This window comes from Trachemys scripta, chromosome 3, assembly GCF_013100865.1.
Source record: "Trachemys scripta elegans isolate TJP31775 chromosome 3, CAS_Tse_1.0, whole genome shotgun sequence".
Taxonomy (NCBI): Eukaryota; Metazoa; Chordata; order Testudines; family Emydidae; genus Trachemys; species Trachemys scripta.
The window spans coordinates 158,016,524-158,041,414 of NC_048300.1; the positions used below are offsets into that span (position 1 = coordinate 158,016,524).

Sequence of the window (24,891 nt, forward strand, 5' to 3'; positions counted from 1 at the left end):
TGCGCGTAGGGGGAGCCGGGGGCTCTGCATGCTGCCTCCTCCCCAAGTGCTGCCCTCATAGCTCCCATTGGCCGGGAACCCCAGCCAAAGGGAGCTGCAGGGGCAGTGCCTGTGCACAGGGCAGCACGCAGAGCTGCCTGGCTGCGCCTCTGCATAGGAGCCAGAGGGGGGACATGTTGCTGTTTCTGGGAGCTGCTTCAGGTAAGTGTCGCTCGGAGGCTGACCCCCTGATGCTTTCCTGTGCCCCAACCCCTTGCCCCAGCTCTGATCCCCCTCCCGCCCTCCAAACCCCTCGGTCCTAGCCCAGAGCACCCTCCTGCGCCCCCAACTCCTCATCCCCAGCCCCACCCCAGAGCCTGCACCCCTAGCCAGAGCCCTCCTGCCCTCCTGCACCCCAACCCCAATTTAATGAGCATTCATGGCCCACCATTCAATTTCCATACCCAGATATAGCCCTCGGGCCAAAAAGTTTGCCCACCCCTGGTCTAAAGCATTAATTTCTAACCCAAGATATTCATGAAAATATTGGCTAACATTGGAATAGATGGATGTGGAGTGAAACAATGCAAATCAGTAATCAGAATAACCTGGTTTTAAGACATGGATATCACCTAAGTATCCAGTTGTGCTTTTAGGCACAGCCCTAAGCTGCCTCATCTTAGTAATAGTCCCTGGAGGCGTTATGACTTAGACACCTCCCTGAGGCAAAATTCCCTCACTGTTTCCCCCTTGTTTGAGGGGAGTAGTAATTTTCTGCTGTCTTATACAAGCTGCAAATTTTCACATCCTGTGGGCTGGCCAGTGGGCTAAGTCAAGGCTTTGCCCATTCCTCAATCACTCAGGAATTAGGTCTAATTCCACTCTTTTCCTTGAATTTGCATTTTCTCTGCAAAATCATTAGCAATTTGTACCTTTATTTTGGCCACAACTATCCTTATGTGCACAACCCCGTCAGGGCCGGCTCCAGGCACCAGCCTGGCAAGCAGGTGCTTGGGGTGGCCACTCTGGAGGGGGGCGGCACGTCCAGCTATTCGGTGGCAGTTCGGCGGACGGTCCCTTACTCCTGCTCGGAGCGAAGGACCTCCTGCCGAATTGCCGCCGCAGATCGCGATTGTGATCGCGGCTTTTTTTTTTTGGCTGCTTGGGGCAGCCAAAACCCTGGAGCCGGCCCTGAACCCTGTGTATTTAGTTCCTTCCTAAGAGTAGGAGTAATCTGTGCAGAAGGATGTTCTTAGAAATTCTTGACAAATATATGTGCCATAGGTACTTAGAAGACCTAGTGATGGCCAAATGGATTATAGACAACATTCCAGCACTCTTTTGCTTTTAGCTGCTGACCACAGGTTTTCTAACATGTGTCTCTGTCCAATATCAGCCAGAATTTGACTGTATTTTATTTATTCTTTGTATTGTAGTTTAAGATTTCCAGAAAACAGATATTTGTACAAGGGTATACATTTCCTGACTGTTTCTTATTGAAGAAACAAGGCTTACTGCTGTAGGCTTTGTTAAGATGTACTCAAAGCAATTTTGGGAAACAATTGTTGTCATTTTTGCATATCCTTTCATGTTTCTTGGTTTCTGTTTCAATACTATTCATCTTCCCAGGAGAATCATAACTTGTAATATAACAAATTATGGAGGAAAAATAACTTGATTCTATTGTCTTTCTGTAACCTTGGAATTGGCAGTCATGATTTTTTTGCCACTAATGAGTCATGATTTACAAAGATGGACATTCTGTGAACATGGAAAAGATTTACAAAACTATCTCAAAACAGTAGAGGAAAATTATGAACCTCTGATAATACTGAAAGTGAGAGATTACAAATTGCAGCAATTTGTTGAATTGAAACTCATATTAATTGAAGTAATTTTGATTAAATGCTTCAGTTTTCTGAACTGACTTATTTTGCGAATATTCAGCTGTCGCTATTTGCACTTGTTCTTTGTAAGAACAAATCGCAGACCTATTAGGTCATCTCCAACCCTAGCCAGTGCATTATTGTTTCTTACAGTAGATTCTTGAGTGCTTTCCAGTCTAGTTTTTTAGACTTGAACGATGGAACTTTTACCCGTCCATGTGGGAGACCTTTGTGCAGTCTAATAGACCTCTGTATCTGTTTATCTTCATTTTTTCAGTAGTGTCCCTTGCCATAGTATCTAGGACCTTAGTGTTAGGAAATGTGTCTTGTTTAGCATACGTTTTCCTTTGCTCATTTTAATCTTGTTATTCCTGATTATATCCCCTTGAGGCACCCTAAGGCTTTTTGGCTCTTACCCCGTAATATGCTTGCAGATGGTTATCATGTTCATGTTATTTGTTTAATCAAATTATGTGTGTATGAAAAACTTGAGGTTATGATGTAGTATTTTATAATCTTGCCTGGGAAGTGAGTACTTCCAGACCCCGGATCAGTTTTGATGCTCTTCTCTAAACTCCCTCCAGTTTGCCTCTCTCTTTCTGATATTCATTGTTTCTGAACTGTATGGTGGGGCAACAAGTGTTGCTTGTTTCTTTGTTTACATAAAGAATGTATTTAATTTATTTATTTTTTCATTTAAAAAAATAGCTTAGTTTCAAATAATTACAATGAATTGTCTATGGTTTAAAGATCATGCATGAGCAGTTCGTTGCAAGTGTTCAATATTCACAATTTAACTATGTTGTTTAGTGTTGGTTGGATATAGAAACTATATTGTATGTGTATATCTTCTGAGTAGATGTGTGTATCCCTTAGAATTGGGTTTCTTGTGTTAGACAAATTCAGAATTTGCTTTTCATGAATATTCTCAAACATTACTCTAAAATTAGCTGTTTCCCTGAATATTTCCATAGTAAACTTGTTTCCTAGAATATTCATGTAAAATGAATGTTAGTGGGATCCAAACACGATCAAAGTGCATTTGTTAAATGTGAAAAAATAGTCGCTGAAGTTCTGTTTTGTTTTGTTTTGTTTTTGCTGTAATCACCAGCTCTACTTAATGTACCCATTCCTATAGCTTAACGTTAGTTGAAGTACTTAGAATGAGCATGGCTGGGCCCAATTATACAATCTTTACTCACGAGAGTAGTCCCATTGACTTCAAAAGCACAGAAATGAGAACCTGTAGTACCATAATAAAAAGAGAAATATTTCTACTCTCTCAAAATTTCTTGACCTAAATTATCACAGACCAGTATCAATAGAAATAGCTTCGGTAAATGAGTCTAAAATTTTATTTTAATCTAAGTAGTAATTGTAATGGGCCCTTATCCAGCTGAGAAAGAAGGCTGGAGTAGCTGGCCCATAGAACATTCAAGGGCCTCCCTGACTTTGCAGTCCCAAAGGCTGTTCTCTGTTCCAAGGGATTCTTTATATGTGTCAGGGAAGAACTCAAAATATTACCATGATAAAACAGCATCTTCTGCTCTTACGCAAAGGATACTTAAGGGCAATAAAGAAGATAGGTTATTGACCTGCTTGTTGAAAAGAATGCATGAAAACACTAATTCATAAAATTTGAACTCTGAACAGTGGTTGACAAGTCTGGGCTATTTTCCAGTCTCCTATTTAGCTTCATTCATGGAATTTTAAAAGCTTTTATTGTCTTTTTACAGTGTTCAGTAAGTGATGAAGAACTTTAAACCTGGCAAGGTTGAGTTTACTGAGATATCCAGCTGCAAACTCAGTATTCAGATTACTGTTCTTGACATTCTTAAAGCTATCAAAAGTCTCACCTAATAAAGTACCTTTTGAAGGTTCTAGTCTTTCCTTTTACATTGAGCTGCAGGATTTTGTTACATGCTTACTATCCAAATGTCACTAATATTTGTCAAGTATCAGAGGGGTAGCTGTGTTAGTTTGGATCTGTAAAAAGCAACAGAGAGTCCTGTGGCACCTTTAAGACTAACAGATGTATTGGAGCATAAGCTATCATGGGTGAATGCCCACTTCGTCGGATGCATGTCGGACGATGCATGTCCTGTGCATGCAGGCATGCATCCGACGAAGTGGGCATTCACCCATGATAGCTTATGCTCCAATACATCTGTTAGTCTTAAAGGTGCCACAGGACTCTCTGTTACTAATATTTGTGATGGTTTAATACTTACACAATGAACTTTGTATAGTAGCCAGAAACAGCAACAGCATTTTAAAAAGAAAAAAAAGTTAATAGTAATCAATGAGAGTTAGGTGCCTAAATATCTTTGAGGTTCTGGGCATTACTTTCTTATGTACTTAGGACCCCTCTTGCCACCCATCTGTGGGCATGTGGTGAGCTTGAATTTACACTTCGGGCTCCATCCAGCCTCTACAGCTTCTGTCCTATGAAAGCTCCACAATCCTTGATGGTTATGCAGCCAAATGCTGCCCTTGAGTCCACGAAATAATTACTTGGTAGTATGTGGCCTCATGCGACCTACCTCTTCCCACAGGAAATATAGTCACTAAAATATCCCTAAGTGTCAAGCACCATCCCCTAATGTTCTGAAATTTCCTTCATATTGGGAAATTCGTACTGTAAATTAGGCTTCTTAAACACCACACATTTACTTTGAAGGCAGAGAGGGGCCACTCCAGACCTGGATAGTTCATTACCATTCTAGATTATTATTTTAAATAGAGTACACATTCATTTCTGGATTCTTCTAATTAACATGGCCTTGTTTATAGAAATTTTCTGATCTGTATAGCTTAACCTTTCATGAAAGTAACACAAAATTCCCCTCTTGCTTATGCGGCATATGTCCTTATTTGTCACTTTTTACATTTTCAAGAGCTAAATTATATGTAGGCAAGAACAACTACTGAGTCAGGAGTTTAGATATGTTCCTCCTATTGGCAGTCATATAGCTGAAACCCTCACATAATCATACAATTTTAGAAATACATAGTTATTCCTTTCCATGTATTCTCTAGCGTAGTGGTTACCAGAGTGATTGGTGGTCTGCAAAGCACTTGGTGGTGGTCTGTGAATGATGTTGAGTCTGCTCCTTGTTTCCACCTCTTTCAATAAATGTTCAGGATCTTCACTACAGTGGTAAACCTGGAGGCCTGTAAAAGTAGCTGGAAATTTAGAGCCAACTTAGCCCAGGTCTACACTAGCACTTATGTCAGCTAAACTTTTGTCTTTCAGGGAAGTGAAAGAACACCCCCCTGAGTGACATAAGTTTTGCTGGCATAAGTGCTCATATGCACAGTGCTCTGGTGGCAGCAGACTCTCTCCAATTGACATAGCTACCTCTGCTCTTTGAGCTGGTTTTATTATGTCGATGGAGAGCTCTCTCTCATCGACATAACACAACTACATGAGCGCTCTTACAGCAGCACAGCTGTATTTGTACAGTAGTGAAATGGCCCTAGACTGTACTCAGACCTATTGCTATACAATGAGAGAAGAAGTGGAAATGGAAGGTTCTTTTGCCATTTTGGGTCACCAGTGGAATAAGAATGTGCAAGGCAGCAAGGGAGAAATGAGCAAGGCAGTTGATCAAGTAGGTCGAGGGGAGAAGACCAGGTAGCTGGGCAACATGTCAAGAAGAGCAAGGAAAAAGGGAAACAAGTAATAGACAAGCAAGTGCATTGATAGAGAAGGAGCAGGCAACAGGGAGGAAAGGAGAAGGAAGACAAGGCAACAGAGGAACATGTGCAGAGGTTCAGGGAAGAGAGAACATAACCAATAGGAGGCGGAGATTAAAAGAACAGCAATTTTTAAAAAATAAATGGCCAAAACAGCTATCACATTCAACAAAATACATCAAATGCTTTCCTAATATTTTTTGCTGAAGCAATTACTTTAGTCACCATGGGAATTCTGTGAGTGAGAAGGGAAGTCATCCTTATGATTGCGAGTGCGGATGTAACTGGAAGTCCACAAGATAGACCACATCTTAATGGAGAGACTACCTAAATGAAAAAGTTTGAGATCCTCTCTTGCAATGTTTTGTCTGGTCTTGTTTTCTTCAGCTCCTAATAATTGTATTGCTCTTCTCAGAGCCTACTGACTACAGCAGCATTTTTTGAGTAATAAGGTCCCAAGAATTGATGCAGTATTCCAAACACACTCATCAGAGCCTTACATTTTTTATTTCTATTTCCTCTGATGCGAGGTGCCTTTTGTGCAGTGTAAACCTGGATTGTCCTTTTGCTGCCCTATTGCATTGCAAATTTCTCCTAAAATTCCTTTTGAAATATTGCTTTCCGTGTTTCTCCTTCTGATTGAATGACTGGGTTTTTTTCCTTCAGAAGATGGATTAGCTTGCAATTTTCCATCTCATTTCTTTCTATGGCCATATTTCTAATTTCTCTTGATCCCTTTTTATGTAATTTCTCTGTCCTCACTTGTGACTGCAGTGCCTCTCAATTTAGAATTTGCAAATTTATTAATATGCTATTTACTTTTCCAGATTACTATTAAAGCTGTTAAATAAAACTGGATCTACCAGCCAAAACTAAGTACCTCCTCACATCTCAGAACATTGTTGCTTATCCTGATTTTTTCTTTCTCTACAGTTCTTCCACCCTTTTTCTTTTCATGCCATGTTGTTCCTGGGACGGGTTCTCCCTGGGTGCCACCTGGGATGGGGTACCACTGAGCCCTCTGACCCACCAGCCTGGGCTTCCTCTCACACTGTGCTGCTGTGACAAGTTGCAAAGCCCTCCAAGCTTGCTCTTTCACCAGCATTCACACAGGTAGGGACACACCTATCTGAAGTCACATGTAGGCTCTCTAACCACCAGCCTCCCAGCCTAGGACCCCAGAGCAGTACCGTCCTGCCCTGGTCAAATATGGCCAGTATATGGGTTTAATACCTGGTCCGCCTCTCCCTCAATGTGAAGAGAACCACACATTGGGTGGCAACCAAACTAAGATTTTCCCCAGATACCTTAGTCAAACGCATACTGATTTGGATTAAAAAATAAAATAAGTTTTTATTAACTACAAAAGGATATAGATTTTAAGTGATTATGAGTGATAGCAAGCAGATTACCTAGTAAATAAACAAAACCGCAAACTGAACTTAACGTATAAGATAGGTAGGATATGAATTAGCAAATTCTCACCCTGAGTGATAAACAAGCTGGAAGATTCTTAAGGCACAAGCTGCCTGTGCTTTGCAGCTTGGGTTTTGATACACAGGCTAGAAATCCCTTTAGGGACCATCACTTCCCCCAATTCAGTCTTTGTTGCTCAGATGTTTCCAGATGTGTTGTTGTAGGGAGAGTGAGGTATCATCATGATGTTATTTCCCCCTTTTATATTTTCTTCCCATTTACTGGAAAGCTCTTTTGCTGAGACCTGGATCAAACAGTTCACATTGTGTAGTGCTGTCTCTGAGAGGTACACAGTTCCTGGGGTAATCCTTGTGTTTGTGTCCATTTCCTCAATAAGCCATTGACATTGTTTGGCCTTTTTACTGTTGTACCTGAAAAGCTGCTTGTAGGTGTTTTCAACCCCACAACACGTTTCAGTAACACATACATAGCCAAACTTCATAACTTCACATACGATGATAGCACATACAAGCCAATGTGGTATTAATGTCTAGCAAATCAAGACTTTTAGAATGATACCTCACAAGGCATACTTTGTGCAAAACGGATCCTAATTACATGACAGTGGTGAATAAGGAGGTGCCAGGGTGTCACAGTTCCTATCCAGGACAATTTGAAAATAAGTTTTCATGAAACACGTCTGTCTGAGTTGCACTAGTGTATATGTGGAATAAGTCAGATACATGTATAAATGTCTGTTTATCTGACTTATTCCAGATGTACACCAGTGCAGCAGAGGTGTGTGAGTGTGAGAGAGAGAATAACTTGTTCATACTGGATAAGCATGTGTGTGTATGTGTGTGTGTGTAAAAGTAAGTAAGCCATGGACTGTGGGAAAACCAAGTCTTAGAGGTGGGTTTTGCATTTAATTCTGAATGTGGCAAGTTTAGTCATCATTTTTAGCTCCTCTGGAAGTGAGTTCCATAGCCCAGCCCAGCTCCCATGGAAGTTCTCTCCTGTGTTCATGAGGTGCCCCCTGTGTTTAACACTTTTGTGCTTCGAGTGGAATATGATTGTCACGATAGGCCATACTCATAGAGGGAGAAGCAATCTTTCAAGTAGCTAGGTACACTCTCATTGAGGGCTTTGAATATCAGGAAAGAGATATTGATTTGAACTCTATATTCAACTGGGAACCAGTGCAGAGGTTGAAGTTTGAGGAGTTATGCTGATGGCCACCTGTGTAGAAAGTAAAAAGGTTGCTGCATTGATTGCCCATCTCTGTGAGTTATGAGTAGGGCCCTACCAAATTCATGGCCATGAAAAATGTGTCACGGACCATGAAATCTGGTCTTTTGTGTGCTTTTACCCTATACTATACAGAATTCACAGGGGAGACCAGTGTTTCTTAAACTGGCTGTCCTGACCCAAAAGGCGGTTGCAGGGGGATTGCAAGGTTATTTTAGGGGGGTCATGGTATTGCCACCCTTTTCTGCGCTGTGATCAAAGCTGGGTGGCCAGAGGGTGGCAGCTGTTGGCCAGGCACCTAGCTCTGAAGGCAGCATTCTGCCAGCAGCAGTGCAGAAGTAAGGGTGGCAATACCATACCATGCCATTCTTACTTCTACGCTACTGCTGGCCGCGGCTCTGCCTTCCGAGCTGGGCTCCCGGCCAGCAGCCACCACTCTCTGAAGGCAGCGCCGCTCACAGCAGCACCGCAAAAGTAAGGGTAGTTGTAATGCAACCCTCCCACCCCCCACAATAACCTTGCAGCCCTCCCACAACTCCTTTTTGGGTCAGGATCCCTAAAATTATAACACTGTGAAATTTCCAATTTAAATATCTGAAATCATGAAATTTACAATTTTTAAAATCCTATGACTGTGAAATTGACCATGAATTTGGTAGGGCCCTAATTGTGAGAATTACCCCAGCATGTTTCATTTACACCAACTAGATTATGATCACTTGTCATTTCTGTTTCTTCTTGGTTTTTTAATCCATTCTCTGTGTGTTGGTCTCTTTCCCTGTGTGTAGGTTATGTGGCTTGATGGTAGTCAAATATTTCAATAAAGTACTCCCTTCCTGCAGGATAATTTAACTAACAGATGCTATTACAAAAAGAGTGCCAGTGTATTAAAGCTGATCCTGGTAATTCCAGTTTCCAATGTGAATAAAACAAACTTTAGGTTAGTTCTGCTCTGGAGGTTAATTCTTGTCGTCTTAGCTTTGTGTGAACCTCCTTTTGAGGTTTTTTTACTTGTAGTTTCCCTGTTCCATCTTTCCACTAGGTCAACCTTTTTCAGAGCCATTTGTTCTGTTTGCAGTGAGATCATGTTACAAGGTCTATCTCTGAGCTAAATTTGCCATTTCAGAAGGCCAAGTTGGTGTCAGGACTCCTCTTCTATCTTCCATTCACATAGTGTATTCTGAAATCAAATTCAGCCAGGAAATTATTCTTCCCTCCCTATGATCCTTCCCAATAAGAAAAAGGAGGAGAGGAAATTGCATTTCTTAGATCTGAAAAGTGCACTAAAAGTTTATTTATATATGACTATTTCTTACAGAAAGTCAGACAAACTTTTTGTTTTTCTTGGATAAGAAATAAAGGGACAGACAGTTTTTAAGGCATCCTTGGCTAGTTGAATTGTTTCAGCTATTTTTGAGGCTTATAGGCAAGCTGGGAATGCTCCTCCATTTTCAGTTAAAGCTTATTCTGCAAGAACTATCTCTGGGCACTAAAAGGGAAAGACTTGCTATAGGATAGATGTGTGAAAGAGCCCTAGAGTTCTGTTCCCTTCTTTGTTAAACATTACCAGTTTGGATTTTAGGGCATCTACTCAAATTTCTTTCTGGAAAAGGGTATGGCAAGCATTGTCCCAGACAGTAATTTTGGCTTTGTTTATTAGTTACACGACTATACAACACGTTTATTGTTGTATAGAAAACAAATAAGACTTATGAAATGGTTCCATTAGTTCTTCTTTACCAGTACAGAGATTTGGTACTAGAACTTTGTTTTAGTGAATTTGGGACTGTCTGTCTTCTCAGCATTTTTAGTTTCTCAAAATTTTACAGTAGAAGTAGTCATTTTACAGTTAGCAAAAATTCCACTTCTTTTTCTTCCTATTCTGTCAGAGGACAACTCCTCCTTCTATCTTAGGCCATATCTATACTGGTGAACTTACAGTGGCACAACTGTACCGGTTTAGCTGTGCCACTGTAAGATTATTCATATAGATGCTATTGACGACAGGAGAGAGCTCTCCCGTCAACATAATTAAACCACCTCCAACGAGTGGCGGTAGCACTGTCCACATCGGCGCTTCTGTCAGTGTAACTTACGTCGCTCAGAGGGGTGTTTTTTTCACATACGTTTTACCGACAAAAGTGCTGGTGTAGACATGGCCTTATTTTGTATGTTGGAAGCATATGTTACTTCAACTGAGTCAAATGAAAGCTCACCTTCTCCTCCTTCCCTGCTTATAATAGAATCATAGAATATCAGGGTTGGAAGGAACCTCAGGAGATCATCTAGTCCAACCCCCTGCTCAAAGCAGGACCAATCCCCAACTAAATCATCTCAGCCCAGGGCTTTGTCAAGCCTGACCTTAAAAACCTCTAAGGAAGGAGATTCCACCACCTCCCTAGGTAGCCCATTCCAGTGCTTCACCACCCTCCTTGTGAAAAAGTTTTTCCTAATATCCAACCTAAACCTCGCCCACTGCAACTTGAGACCATTACTCCTTGTTCTGTCATCTGCTACCACTGAGAACAGTCTAGCTCCATCCTCTTTGGAACCCCCTTTCAGGTAGTTGAAAGCAGCTATTAAATCCCTCCTCATTCTTCTCTTCTGGAGACTAAACAATTCCAGTTCCCTCAGCCTCTCCTCATAAGTCATGGGCTCCAGCCCCCTAATCACTTTTGTTGCCTCTGCTGGACTCTTTCCAATTTTTCCACATCCTTCTTGTAATGTGGGGCCCAAAACTGGACACAGTACTCCAGATGAGGCCTCACCAGTGTCGAATAGAGGGAAACGATCGCGTCCCTCGATCTGCTGGCAATGATCCTACTTATACAGCCCAAAATGCCATTAGCCTTCTTGGCAACAAGAGCACACTGTTGACTCATATCCAGCTTCTCGTCCACTGTAACCCCTAGGTCCTTTTCTGCAGAACTGCTTCCTAGCCATTCAGTCCCTAATCTATAACAGTAAATGGGATTCTTCCATCCTGAGTGATCTGCACTTGTCCTTGTTGAACCTCATCAGGTTGATTTTGGCCCAATCCTCTAATTTGTCTAGGTCCCTCTGTATCCTATCCCTACCCTCCAGCGTATCTACCACTCCTCCCAGTTTAGTGTTATCTGCAAACTTGCTGAGGGTGCAGTCCACACCATCCTCCAGATCATTAATGAAGATATTGAACAAAACCAGCCCCAGGACCGACTCTTGGGGCACTCCGCTTGAAACTGGCTGCCAACTAGACATGGAGCCATTGATCACTACCCATTGAGCCTTATGTTTAAAGGCTGCCTGTAAAGCCCTGCCACTTTTAAACGTGAGGTCACCTCTCATTGCAAAGCTTTGTGCAAGGCATGGTCCAGCGACTGTAGTAGTTACTCTTAAGTGTTTCTTTGGTGGAGCAGGTAACCCTTCCTGTGTGTGTGTGTGTTTGTGTGTGTGTGGAGGGGGGCATGGACTTAAATGCTGGCCAACCCACCCTTGCAATTAATGGGGCAACTCTCTTTTCTGTTAAGACAGACAAAGGGTCACATCGCTTAAGTACCATGAGGGCATTGTTTCAGTAATCTCTTCTTCCTCCAGTGCCAGTTGCTAGAGAGTGATGCCGGAGATTACCATCACTGAAACTATCTTAAATTCTCATTCCTATTCCTAATCCCCTTCCCTCATGTCACTTGTTCCCTGAAACAGAGCCTGCTCCTGCTCTTAAAGGGCCAGCATGCCCTGTCACTTATCTTTAAGTGTATAGTTGACAGCTTAACAGAATTTTCAAACTGCACATGCTCAATGCAGCATTATTATTATTAACTGTTTATTTTAAAAGCAGTTATTTTAAACATAGCAAAGCAAGGTCTCGTCTATAAGGCTTATTTTCTATAACCAAATTTGAGTTTCAAAGTTCAGCCAGTTTTTGATTAACTTCATATAAAAGACCCGTGTGTATGGGTTTTTTGTCTTTTTACAACGGAAAAATAAAAATGTGTGATACATTCCCCTCCATTCTCTTGCTTGTCAAGAATTCTAAAGCAACTGAAGGTGTTTTGCTTACTCATGAGAAAAATTCACCTTCACTGAAGACAGAATGGCAAATTTCAGCTCCAAAAGTGAAAGTTCCACAAAGTTGAAATATGAGACTCAAACATGAGATTCTAATGGAAACTGTTGTAGTTCTGCAGCCTTAACCTTAGTCTGTGTTACCAACTCAGTTGCTGTAACTAAGATATTTTAAATAATTGTTTGCAAACTTCTGCATATAGTTAGCTATAATGTCTTGGTTTTTTTTCTTAGGGATATCAAGGAATAGCAGGAACTCCAGGTGTTCCAGGATCCCCAGGGATTCAAGTAAGCTCCTTTTGTCTTTTCTACAATGTGGAAATCTAAGCCAAATCCTGTAAGTACTCATACTATTTCCATTTATTTCATTGAGAGTCCAGAGTGTGCAGCACTTACAGGATCTGGTCCTTATCTGTAAAAGAAATGAGTACAAAAATTTAAATGTGTATATTTTTTCTCTCTTAGGGGCCCCGTGGCTTACAAGGTATCAAGGGAGAGGCAGGGAGAGATGGTGCAAAGGTAAAAAGTTACTTTAATATTTACAGTCCTTGCTTAGTACAAGTAACGGCCTTGGTATTTCCATGTGAAACTAGTTTAAAAGTGGTTTACTACCAAGACTATAAAGTCAGAACTGGAATTTTATTCTTAGAATAGTATTTCCATTTTTAATAAGATGTATTATCTTTAAAATATTGTTGTATATACAATAATACTGTCAGTTAAGACCTTTAATGTGACTGCTAATTTCATTTTTAAAAAGTGTAGTAGATGGAAAGTTATATTGACATATGCCTGAATAGCAGGTTATCTATGATTAATGAAATTGTTCTTTTCCATCTCCTTTCTCTCTTCAGGCCTAAAGATAGCCCCCAGGATTTCCTTATTATTAGGGCCCTAATTCAGCAAAGCAGGTTGTTAAATCTTATTAAGGCCCCTTGTTCAGCACAGCATTTAATCATATGCTTCAAGTTAAATATGTGCTTATGTGCTTTGCTTCATTGGGGCTCTCATGTTAAACAAAATTGTTCAGTCAGTAATGGGCAATATTCAGTAATGATTTTATTCCTTTCTTTCACTCTTGACATTTTTTCCTGTTTCAGAGAGTTAGACATTAAAGATGAAAAAGACTTCTTAGGTCATCTAGTCTATTCCCCTGCCACTGCAGGATTGTGTTTTAAAATATATTTTCTCATCGTTTGTCCAGCCTGGCTTGAAATGTGCCAAGACATGGGGCTTCCACCACTTTCCTTAGAAATATTTTCCACTGTAGAGTAGTTCTCACCATTAGGAATGTTTTCCTGATATTCGGCCTACATTTTCATTTCTTAATTTCATCCCATTACTTCTAGGCGTTTCCACATTGGTTAATTTAAAGCTAGGCGTTTCTGTTGCAGACTGTTTTAGTTAATCCATAATTAAATGAACATAAATTATGGCTACATTCACTTTTAATCAAGGGCAATGGAAGTAGGAAGATTGTTTTTACAAGATCTGCAGGTATTTTACTCTTAAATATGTACAGTTAGACTGTATTTAAAACTGCCTGTTTTAAACACTTAATTACACGTAAGAAGACATGCCTGATAGTACTATCTTATAAATTGTTATTACTAGGGCCAGCATCCTGTCATGTGTGAATGTATGGGTGGACCTGTGCACCAGTGTAGAGGCCCCCTGGACTCTGCACAGGCCTAAATTACTGCCTGCATGAATCTTGACATTTAAGTCAACTTCTTCATGAGAAGGTCCCTTTCCTTGTGTTTTTCTGTATTTTATTGCTTTTTAGTACAGTATGTGTCCATTCTTTTTTGATTGTGTGTCAGTGTGGATCCCATTGTAGTTGTTCCTGCACGTAAGACTGGATTGTTTTCACTAGCAGTGTCCATCAGGACTCTGCATGCAACCTGAGCCATCTGGTGCACCCACATGAGAGCATAAAGGGTGGGGTGACCATGATCCTTCCCTGGTTCCCTCTTACTACCCATGACAGCAAAATGGAACCTGGCAGTGTCCCTATCTGCTGAAATCTCTAGTGTGAGCAATCTTTTTCTAAACTTCTGAAACATTTCAGAACAGCCTTCTCTCTTTCACTTACAATTTCTTGGACAGAATAATCCTCTTCTGGATGGCAATTTTGAAAAGAGCCCTCTGTAATATACCTTGGCCATACAAACCTCTCTGTACAATGACTTCAAGATGGTGGACTAAGAACCCTGTGGCCTTCAAGTCTTGCTTGTCCTGTGATGGACTAACTTTTCTTAAAGACTAGCAGAGCAAGTGCTTCTTCTGCCTGGGCAAATCCCACATCCCAAGCAGATGCCTTTTTGTTCTTCACTCAAACCAGAAAGTCACAATATGCCAGACTCAAGTTCCAGCTCTTAGAACAATCTATGAGTGACATTGGACTCTAGATTCATTGGACGATCTAGATTCAAAAACTTCATACTGATCAAACCATCCAATGCCTCATAGAGAAGGCAGAATGATTACTAAGACTTCAGTAAAGAAATCAGATATAAGTAAGGAGCTGGTACTGACAGCAGCCTCAAATCTGGGTATCACAACCGTCAATATTAAAGGCGATGCCACACGTTTCGAAGCAGGCCATAGAAAGAGGCTGCTCAGAGGAAGAGCTCTGTCTTTTCACATAAGTAGAAACAGGGAGGCATCAGAGGATTAATCCTCCAAAGCTTGTCTAGCACCGAAGCAAAGCAAAAAGGAGCAGACTGCGATGCAGCAGACTCCATCAGTACTGAACCCATTGCACTACTTATGGAGGAGCTATATCTCTCATCACTGTTGCCAAGGCATATGTTCTTGCCAGCATCGAGTAAGGCCTGTCTCCCATATAGTCCATGAGCGGTACTGCCTGAACAACTGAGGAGAGTTGGCAGTTTTTCAAAGGGACACTATTAAGGGCCCAAAAGCAAACTATTCCGCTGAGTAGGAAAGATAGAAAATGTGGCAAAAGACCACCTTGGCTTAACCACGAGATCTTGCATGATCTAAAAAATAAAAAGGAGTCATATAAAAAATGGAAATTAGGACAGATTACAAAGGATGAGTATAGGCAAACAACACAGGAATGCAGGGGCAAGATTAGAAAGGCAAAGGCAAAAAATGAGCTCAAACTAGCTACGGGAATAAAGGGAAACAAGAAGACTTTTTATCAATACATTAGAAGCAAGAGGAAGACCAAGGACAGGGTAGGCCCACTGCTCAGTGAGGAGGGAGAAACAGTAACAGGAAACTTGGAAATGGCAGAGATGCTTAATGACTTCTTTGTTTCGGTCTTCACCGAGAAGTCTGAAGGAATGCCTAACATAGTGAATGCTAATGGGAAGGGGATAGGTTTAGAAGATAAAATAAAAAAAGAACAAGTTAACAATCACTTAGAAAAGTTAGATGCCTGCAAGTCACCAGGGCCTGATGAAATGCATCCTAGAATACTCAAGGAGCTAATAGAGGAGATATTTGAGCCTCTAGCTATTATCTTTGGAAAATCATGGGAGACAGGAGAGATTCCAGAAGACTGGAAAAGGGCAAATATAGTACCCATCTATAAAAAGGGAAATAAAAACAACCCAGGAAACTACAGACCAGTTAGTTTAACTTCTGTGCCAGGGAAGATAATGGAGCAAGTAATTAAGGAAATCATCTGCAAACACTTGGAAGGTGGTAAGGTGATAGGGAATAGCCAGCATGGATTTGTAAAGAACAAATCATGTCAAACCAATCTGACAGCTTTCTTTGATAGGATAATGAATCTTGTAGATAAGGGAGAAGCAGTGGATGTGGTATACCTAGACTTTAGTAAGGCATTTGATATGGTCTCACATGATATTCTTATCGATAAACTAGGCAAATACAACCTTAGATGGAGCTACTATAAGGTGGGTGCATAACTGGCTGGATAACCATACTCAGAGAGTAGTTATTAATGGTTCCCAATCCTGCTGGAAAGGTATAACAAGTAGGGTTCCGCAGGGACCAGCTCTGTTTTGGGACCAGCTCTGTTCAATATCTTCATCAATGACTTAGATATTGGCATAGAAAGTACGCTTATTAAGTTTGCAGATGATACCAAACTGGGAGGGATTGCAACTGCTTTGGAGGATAGGGTCATAATTCAAAATGATCTGGACAAATTGGAGAAATGGTCTGAGGTAAACAGGATGAAGTTTAACAAAGACAAATGCAAAGTGCTCCACTTAGGAAGGAAAAATCAGTTTCACACATACAGAATGGGAAGAGACTGTCTAGGAAGGAGTACGGCAGAAAGGGATCTAGGGGTTATAGTGGACCACAAGCTAAATATGAGTCAACAGTGTGATGCTGTTGCAAAAAAGCAAACGTGATTCTGGGATGTATTAACAGGTGTGTTGTGAGCAAGACATGAGAAGTCATTCTTCTGCTCTACTCTGTGCTGGTTAGGCCTCAACTGGAGTATTGTGTCCAGTTCGGGGCACCACATTTCAAGAAAGATGTAGAGAAATTGGAGAGGGTCCAGAGAAGAGCAACAAGAATGATTAAAGGTCTTGAGAACATGACCTATGAAGGAAGGCTGAAAGAATTGGGTTTGTTTAGTTTGGAAAAGAGAAGACTGAGAGGGGACATGATAGCAGTTTTCAGGTATCTAAAAGGGTGTCATAAAGAGGAGGGAGAAAACTTGTTCACCTTAGCCTCTAAGGATAGAACAAGAAGCCGTGGGCTTAAACTGCAGCAAGGGAAGTTTAGGTTGGACATTAGGAAAAAGTTCCTAACTGTCAGGGTGGTTAAACACTGGAATAAACTGCCTAGGGAGGTTGTGGAATCTCCATCTCTGGAGATATTTAAGAGTAGGTTAGATAAATGTCTATCTGGGATGGTCTAGACAGTATTGGGTCCTGCCATGAGGGCAGGGGACTGGACTCGATGACCTCTCAAGGTCCCTTCCAGCCCTAGAATCTATGAATCTATGAACTATTCACCGGAGCTGAGAATGACAAATGCAGAATCTTTTGTTCCAGCGGCAGCATGGGTCTAAGATCTCTGTTGGATACTTCTTTTTTTTCTCTGCTGGTCTTGAGGTTTCCTCTTCACCTTCTTACTAATCCCCTGATTCCCAGGGACAAAGCTACTGTTATCATGATAGCCCCATATTGTTAGCCCAGAACAGTTTAACTATGGTCTACACAGATCAGAAGATGGGCTGTCTGCAGATCCCACCCCCTCCCGCATCTATCATCGGGTGATTTATTAAGACAGAGGCAGAATAAGATGTAACACACACACATGTATTATGCCACAGTTATTAAACTAGACAAGGATCCCCTTCAGACAATAAACAACATAAGCAAGACACACTTGGTTGTTAACAGTTACCAGAGCGTGAAGCTCAGAGCCCTTAAACCCCTTAACCTATGGACGTAAAACAGAGGAAACCACAATGGGTATTACAATACCATATTCTGAAGACAGGAACACAATGACAAAAACTCAGGATACCGACAGGGTTAGTGGTGAAAATCAGGGGCACTGGATACCAAACAGGAACTCAGGAACTGGGTATTCTTCTCCCTCTGGTCAGGTCCTCTGGGCAGATCTTCTCCCTCTTGGGTAGATCTTTTCCCTCCGGTAGGTCTTCAGTGCTTGCCCACGCAGTCTCTGCTTGACCTTGTAGTCCAGTGTAAGTATGCACTCACTAATGGTGTGTAGCAGTTGAGTGCAAGTATGTTAATAAAGACCAAGAATCCAAAGTCCTATGAGTCCTAGTCCCTCTGGGGATCCTCACAGCTAGCTGAACTGTGTGTGACTCTGGCTGCCACTCAGATGGACAGCCTTGAGTGACAGGCATGCCACTCACTAAATAACCTGCATTTGCTAGGCAGATTATGGCTGTCACATGACTCTAACTGCCCTGATCTTTCCCCTCCTTGATTTGAAAAAGGCTGAAAGGGCACTAAATCATCTGAGGAGAAGGGTATCCAAGATGGAGGCTTAGCTGTCCTTTTACAAATCGAAGATGGACATTACATAAAACAGGTCAGAAACAGATTTTACCCAACAATATTGGCTGAGACAGTTTTGGCCATCAGACTAACTCCAGATGTCCAGACAACCTCCCATTCGCTTTCCTTTTTGACCAGACATGCTGTCTCAGGACGACAGTCAGATTTAAAATGTTTATTAAAGTTAATGTTAAAAAATTATATAATACATAGGTTGGGAAAAGAGTGTCTGTACATCTGGGTATAGTGCTTAGATCATCCACAAATACAAAGTTAGTTTTTAAAAGTCATATCCTACATAGAGTACATAATCAGCAATAACCCAAATTTAGGTGAATAGATTTAACAATACAGCTTAGATATTAGAATCCAAATACTCGGGTACATCACTCATGAAAAGTTGTACAGAGATTTGCTTGTGGAAAGCAAAATATATCAATGAGTGGAGATTGTCCCTCAATAATTGAGAATTAGGTTGGTTGTCCATTTAGAAAATGCAATCCATGAGGAAAGTATTTGTTACTTTCCTGACTGCGCTTCTCATCGGCACTCCAGCTCATCCCTCCTGGTATTGCTGATGTCCAGTGATGTGTTCTGTGTAGATGTCCCTCAACCACCTGATGGCATCCAACACCACGAGTTGCCGCATCAGCCGAGCGTAGCGTTGACTGATTCCCCATTCTCTCAGCACTCGCTCGTTACTGGGGTCCCATGTTCCTAAGGCTCTGATGATCAGTGCGTGTGTCTGGACCTGATAACCATTAGCTCTGAAGGTTTCAACTAAAGGTTTCTCTACCTTTCAAGCTCGGGCATCGTGGAAGGCCAGGGTCCTGTTCTCGAACGGCACTGTGACATCCACCATGATGATCTTCTTCTGGTCCTCATTGATGACGATGTCCAGTCACAGTTGGCTGTTGGTTCCGGGGATGGCGGAGTTTACAGCAACCTTCCCCACAGGTGGCAGGATGGCTCTGGCCAGGCAATCTTGAATGGTGTTGTGTTGCAGCTGCCAAGCTCTCGAATGGGGCTTGCAGGTCTAAATTCGGACCAAGTCACTGCAGCTGATGGCTTGGATGTGCATCACTAAAAAAGAGTGATCAAGATAGGGGCAAGAAATTCTTATGCAAAGCAGTAAAGCTTCCATTAGCAGGACCTTTTTTGCAAAATGAAAAATGGTTTTCTATAGGGGCAGCTCAAAACAATGATTCTGGACTATATGCTGCTTCTGAAACAGTCGGGACTGGCATTTAGCTCTTTCAAAGTGCATTTGACAGTGCATCATGTGCCAGTTTCTGTTTTTCACAACCTACAGTATTGAGATTCATCAGGGGCCTCCTTTATGCCTGTCCTTTGGTTAGAGACCTGATTCTTACACGGGACCTCAGTGTGGTTCTCTTGTATCTCATGGAGCTTCTTTTCAAAATGTTCATTGTATCACCTTACCATCAAGATGGTCTTCTTTGTTGTCATCACATTGGCATAGAGTCAGCAACATCCAAGCCCTCATGGTGTTACCCCCCAAATTTTTTGGGCATTCCTGGAATAACCTGTGTATTGCCCCCTTAAGTTGTCCTTCCTGAGGTATAAGTTTCTGGGATTATTAAGGGAAAAACATTAAAGAACATGGGTACAACCTTCCAGTAAAGTAATTGTCACAGGCACTATTCTTTTCCAAATCAAAGTTTATTTTTTATGAATGTAGCTAATAATCCCTAATAGAGTATATCCTAAAAATTCTAAACAAGGCACAAAATCCCTTAACATAAATCCCTTATTACAAGTTTAAAGAGTATTCAAACTGCAATAGCATATAGTTTAAGTGATTCTAAGGGAAGCACTCTGAAAGAGTTTCCAGAATGCTACTCTGCCACCTAGACAGGACTAAGCCTTTCGGGCTCTCTTCCAGTGTCCTTGTGATCATATAGGCTGTATCAAAGGTGATCTCTTCACAGACACTCTACAAGTGGCTTACACAGTGCATTTTACCTTTTACCAGCTGGCTGGTGAGCATTCTTTCCAAAAGTTAAGGCACACTCCACCAGAGCACAGGCAACCTTGTTGGCCTGCTTCAGAAATGTGCCCATATCAGAGATTTGTAAGACAGACACATGGAATAACCTGCTGACCCCTGGCTGCAGGAACTAGATGCGGCAATCAGGGAAGATTCTAATTTTGGAAGAGCAGTACTTCAATCTTTATTTAACACATCTGATGGATACTCATATCCACCATCTGGGAGAAGATGCTCTTTGCCAGTCCCATACAGTAGGATACACACTGATAGATATTTGAAGAAAGAACAGTTACTTATCCTACAATAACTGTGGTGTAGGTGTAAGATGTTATAGTCAATGTAAAACCCATGACCCTCCTTACACCCTTGCACGGGAACTTGAGAGCATGCACAACCCTAATGGACACTGCTAGCAAAAAGAACCCAATTGCAAATGCATAAAGTTCATTCTCACCTACGGAGCCACACTGACTACATCTTGAAGAACCACAGGTACAGTACAGTAGGTAACTGTATTATCTTGCATGGTTCAGAATGGTTACCTCTCAGGGGGTGTTGAACATTTCTCTAGTTCAGGCCCATTGTTCAGACCTTCTTATCTTATACCCGAAATATTACATAAAATCACTAAGTGGGCAGCATAATTTATTCTAATTTTCTCCTCTGTTGTCTGAAACTAATGTAAATGTTAAATTTAAAGTTAGTGGATTTAAGTAGAGACAAGCCATGGTAACTGGCAATGAAAGTAAATGTTCAAATGCTCTGTTGCCTGATTAAAATAAAATCTGTCTACTGAAGTATCTTTCTCTAGCTTTTTAAGGTCAGGTGGCAGCGAGATACAATTTAGCCTCTGTTGGAATAGTTCAAGTGAGCTTGAAAATAATAATCAAATAAATATCTCCAGTATCAATAGCAAAAGCATTGAGAATCCTGACGTCTGGCAGTTGCAATGACAACAGGAAGACCAAACTCATAAACAAAACTAAGCTCATGATGCTTTCCCACAGAAATGTGGACAACTTAATTTTTTTATGGCCAATTGCTTTTATCAAGTTTTTCTTTCCGTAAAAAGGGAATTGCTTATTTGAACTGCCTATATGTTTGTTTATTGATTGATTTTTAATGTCTCTAATACTGTACCTGCTCACAAATGCTCACTCTTTTCACTAGGGTGGAGTTTTGATGAGTTCAACAGGGAAATGAACAGCCAGGATCCCTAATAGTGTCAAGTGGGGTCTATGAGTATGAAAGCATCCTTCCTACATGGCACTTGCTCCCCATGGCACAGCAATGAACAGAATTGAGGGCAGGACTCTGACCGTTCCTAGGGGCTAAGATTGGTTTATGTGTATTTGTAAGCTGCTGATGAGCAACATGTAAAGGGTGATGGCAGTATACAATTGTTGTAAACATATGTTTGTTGGTTATATGCACATACATGTGTTCACATGTACAATATATAACTTCAGTATTGTAATCACATAAAGAAATGTGAACTGTTACTATTTGAGCCGATATAGGCATTGTGGTACAAGTGGGCCTTGAGAAGAGAACTAATGTAGCATTACAAATAATTATCAAATACTGGTAACGTTGACACCACTAGCTCATGTTGTTCAGACTGGGTCTTCTCCAAAGCCTTGGGACGTTAGTGGGAATTGTTCCATTTACTTCAGTGGGTTTGTATCAGGCCATTTCGTTTTAAGTCTTTTCCTGGTTTGTTAATCAGTTGGGTTATGAAAATATTATTTTATTTTATATACACATATTTTAATATATTTGTTGTTTTAGGGTGAGCGTGGATTTCCTGGTTTTCCTGGATTACATGGGATGCCAGCATCAAAGGTTGAAATCAAAAGCTTCTTGTAAAATATCCATCCATCTTGGATTATTCCATAACTTCTTTTCATAGTTTTTAAAAATGCTTTTAGTTACCTGTATGTGTAAAGTTTAAGTTTATCTATAAACACAGATAAGAGGTGAGACTAATACTGAGAATTTTTTTTTCTATGGGCTTTGGATCATGTTGCAAATAAATTGCTTTGAATTTTGATTTTAATAAAACTTAGAGCCCTCTTCTCTGCAAATAGTGTCAAAATAATGGAATCATTGATTATATTCAAGTTCCTCAGGTCATTCAGTTTGACCCCCAGCATTTTGAAGAACTTTCTTGCACTAATTCCTTAAAATTCTTATTTAACATGTTCTATAATGAAGTTCTCTTAACTACATCTCTTGCTAGTGTGTCCAACTGCCCAATTGATCTTACTCCTTAAAGTTCCTCCTAATGTCTATTTTAAACTTTTCAGGACAGATTTCAAAAGAGTGCAGCACACACAACTGTTCAAAGATTTTCAACTTCCATTTAGGATCTCAATGAAGTGACCAGATTTCCAAAAGTGCTCAGTGCCCAGCAGCTCCTGTTGGAAACACAGGCATTAAACCTATTAGTTGTTGAACATGTCCCCAGAGCAGTGGTTCCCAAACTGGGGTTTGTGAACCCCTGGGGGTTCGCAAAATGTTACAGGGGGTTCTTGGGGAAAAAATTCCCTAATGGCGAAGAGAGCTGTCCCTAGGGATGCTGGGCAGCATGGGGCCAGCAGCACGGAGCCCCTGGACTTCCAAGAGCTAAGCAGATCAAAACAAGCATATCTATCACACTGAGAAGATTAAAACTTCAAGACTCCTTATAAGCAATGGAAAGGGAGGTGGAGATTTTTTGCTGTTTTTAAAACTATTATGTTAGTGGTTATTTTTAAATTATTATGAAGAACAAGTTTAAGCTTTGTTTTAACGTGCGTTGTTTGCCTGGACTGCTCAAGAATGCTTGTGTAGGAGGAACTCTTTGAGTTGGCTTCTTAAATACCTTCATGCTGTTTCACATCTGATACTCCTTGATGAAACATAGGAGCCTTGTCTTATAACAGGCTTATTCAAAGGGATACAAGATACAAAAGTGAGATCTTGGAAGAGTGTTACTATTTTCATAATGTAATAAAAATACTGTAATGATAAATAGTATCATTATGTAATAATATGTAATAATAATCATTATGCATAATACGTAATAAGCGTCATAAAAACAAATTTTATATTTCCAAGATCACTGCTTTTATAATTTATAGTCAGATAAAGGAGAAAATCCCTGGAAATATTCATTTTTAGGAGGGAGTTCGCGAGACTTGACATTTTAGTGAAAGGGGTTCACAGGTTGTTAAAGTTTGGGAACCACTGCCCCAGAGGTACTAAGCATGTGGTACTTCATAGGCCATCTGTACCTTGCAGAAAATGCTCACCATCATGCACAATTGTGTTCTTTGTTTGCAAGAGTTTGCCACTCTGAAGTCACATTTAGTTTATCATCCTGGACTCTTTATCAGACTGTTTTTCAGATAGTCATATACCCATTTAGATCTGGACTATGTATTTCTTAGTTTTGTCAGAAAATGTCACTTTGGTAGAACAAAATGTTTTGCTGAATCTATTACAGATTTGACTAGACTTCTGTCAAAAGACAGCAAAGCATGGGCCACTCTGCCTCCTCACCTTCCCCCGCTAGCTCCAGGAAACTGAGATGCACATTACCTCTCTGGCTCCTGGAGTGAGTTGTTAGCAGGGAGGAAGAGTGGAACTGTGGAATTGACAAGAGCTTTTCCTGAGGCCAGCTGGGAAGCCAAAAAAAGTTCTGTTTCAGTTCTTCTGAAACAGAATCTTTCTTAAAATCCCTTTCTGTGAAAATGTTTGTTTTTGGTGTTTCGTCCCAGTATGAGAGAGCTTTTCCTTAAAAATTCAAACAAAATTAATGGAAAGGGATTTTTCGGCCAGCTCTTTGTTAAGCAAACAGTGAGTTGGAATACATCATGTTTGTAGCCGCATATAATTAGCTCAAATTGTAAAAGCAAGATAATGCTTATTTTGTTGTAGGGTGAAAGGGGTCCTAAGGGAGATCAAGGACCACCAGGAATTTACGGAAAAAAGGCAAGTGTGAATTGAATATCATAAAGGGAAGTGCCAGCATTTTTCTGATTTGTTCACGTTGTAAAATGCCTTTTATTTACATGGGGTTGAATCCTACAGTGCATTCTCAGGCATACTTCCATTGATGTCAATGTTTAGAACAGGGGTTGACAACCTTTCAGACGTGGTGTGCTGAGTCTTCATTTATTCACTCTAATTTAAGTTTTCGTGTGCCAGTAATAAATTTTAATGTTTTTAGAAGGTCTCGTTCTACAAATCCATAATATATAACTAAACTATTGTTGTATGTAAAGTAAATAAGGTTTTTAAAATGTTTAAGAAGCTTCATTTAAAATTAAATTAAAATGCTGAGCACCCCAGACTGATGGCCGGATAGTGTGAGTGCCACTGAAAATCAGCTTGTGTGCCGCCTTTGGCACATGTGCCATAGGTTGCCTCCCCCTTGTTTCGAACAATATCTCTGCTCCAGTATGATCTCTTCATTCAGATACCTCCTGAAAACTCTTTTTCCAGCTAATAAAGTCTAGTCTGTCAATATCACACCCGTAGTCACCACCCGTATGCATACACGTGTAAAACAAGCAAAAATATTCTAAATTACAATTTAATTTTTTTCAGATCTTTGTCTAAATTC

The 24,891-nt window shown here is 40.7% G+C and overlaps 1 protein-coding gene across 3 annotated transcripts in view; it reads left to right on the forward strand.

Moving 5' to 3' along the window:
• COL21A1 (collagen type XXI alpha 1 chain) overlaps window positions 1-24,891 on the forward strand; it is a 201,449-nt gene that overhangs the window by 87,651 nt on the left and 88,907 nt on the right. For all 3 annotated transcript variants that reach the window (XR_004645215.1, XM_034766296.1, XM_034766297.1), the window contains 4 exons: window positions 12,510-12,563; window positions 12,741-12,794; window positions 22,071-22,124; window positions 24,204-24,257. Coding sequence is in view for 2 of the 3 variants with exons in the window: in XM_034766296.1 (XP_034622187.1) it covers window positions 12,510-12,563; window positions 12,741-12,794; window positions 22,071-22,124; window positions 24,204-24,257 (216 nt within the window). In the remaining variant the exon portion in view is untranslated. The remainder of the gene's footprint in view (window positions 1-12,509; window positions 12,564-12,740; window positions 12,795-22,070; window positions 22,125-24,203; window positions 24,258-24,891) is intronic.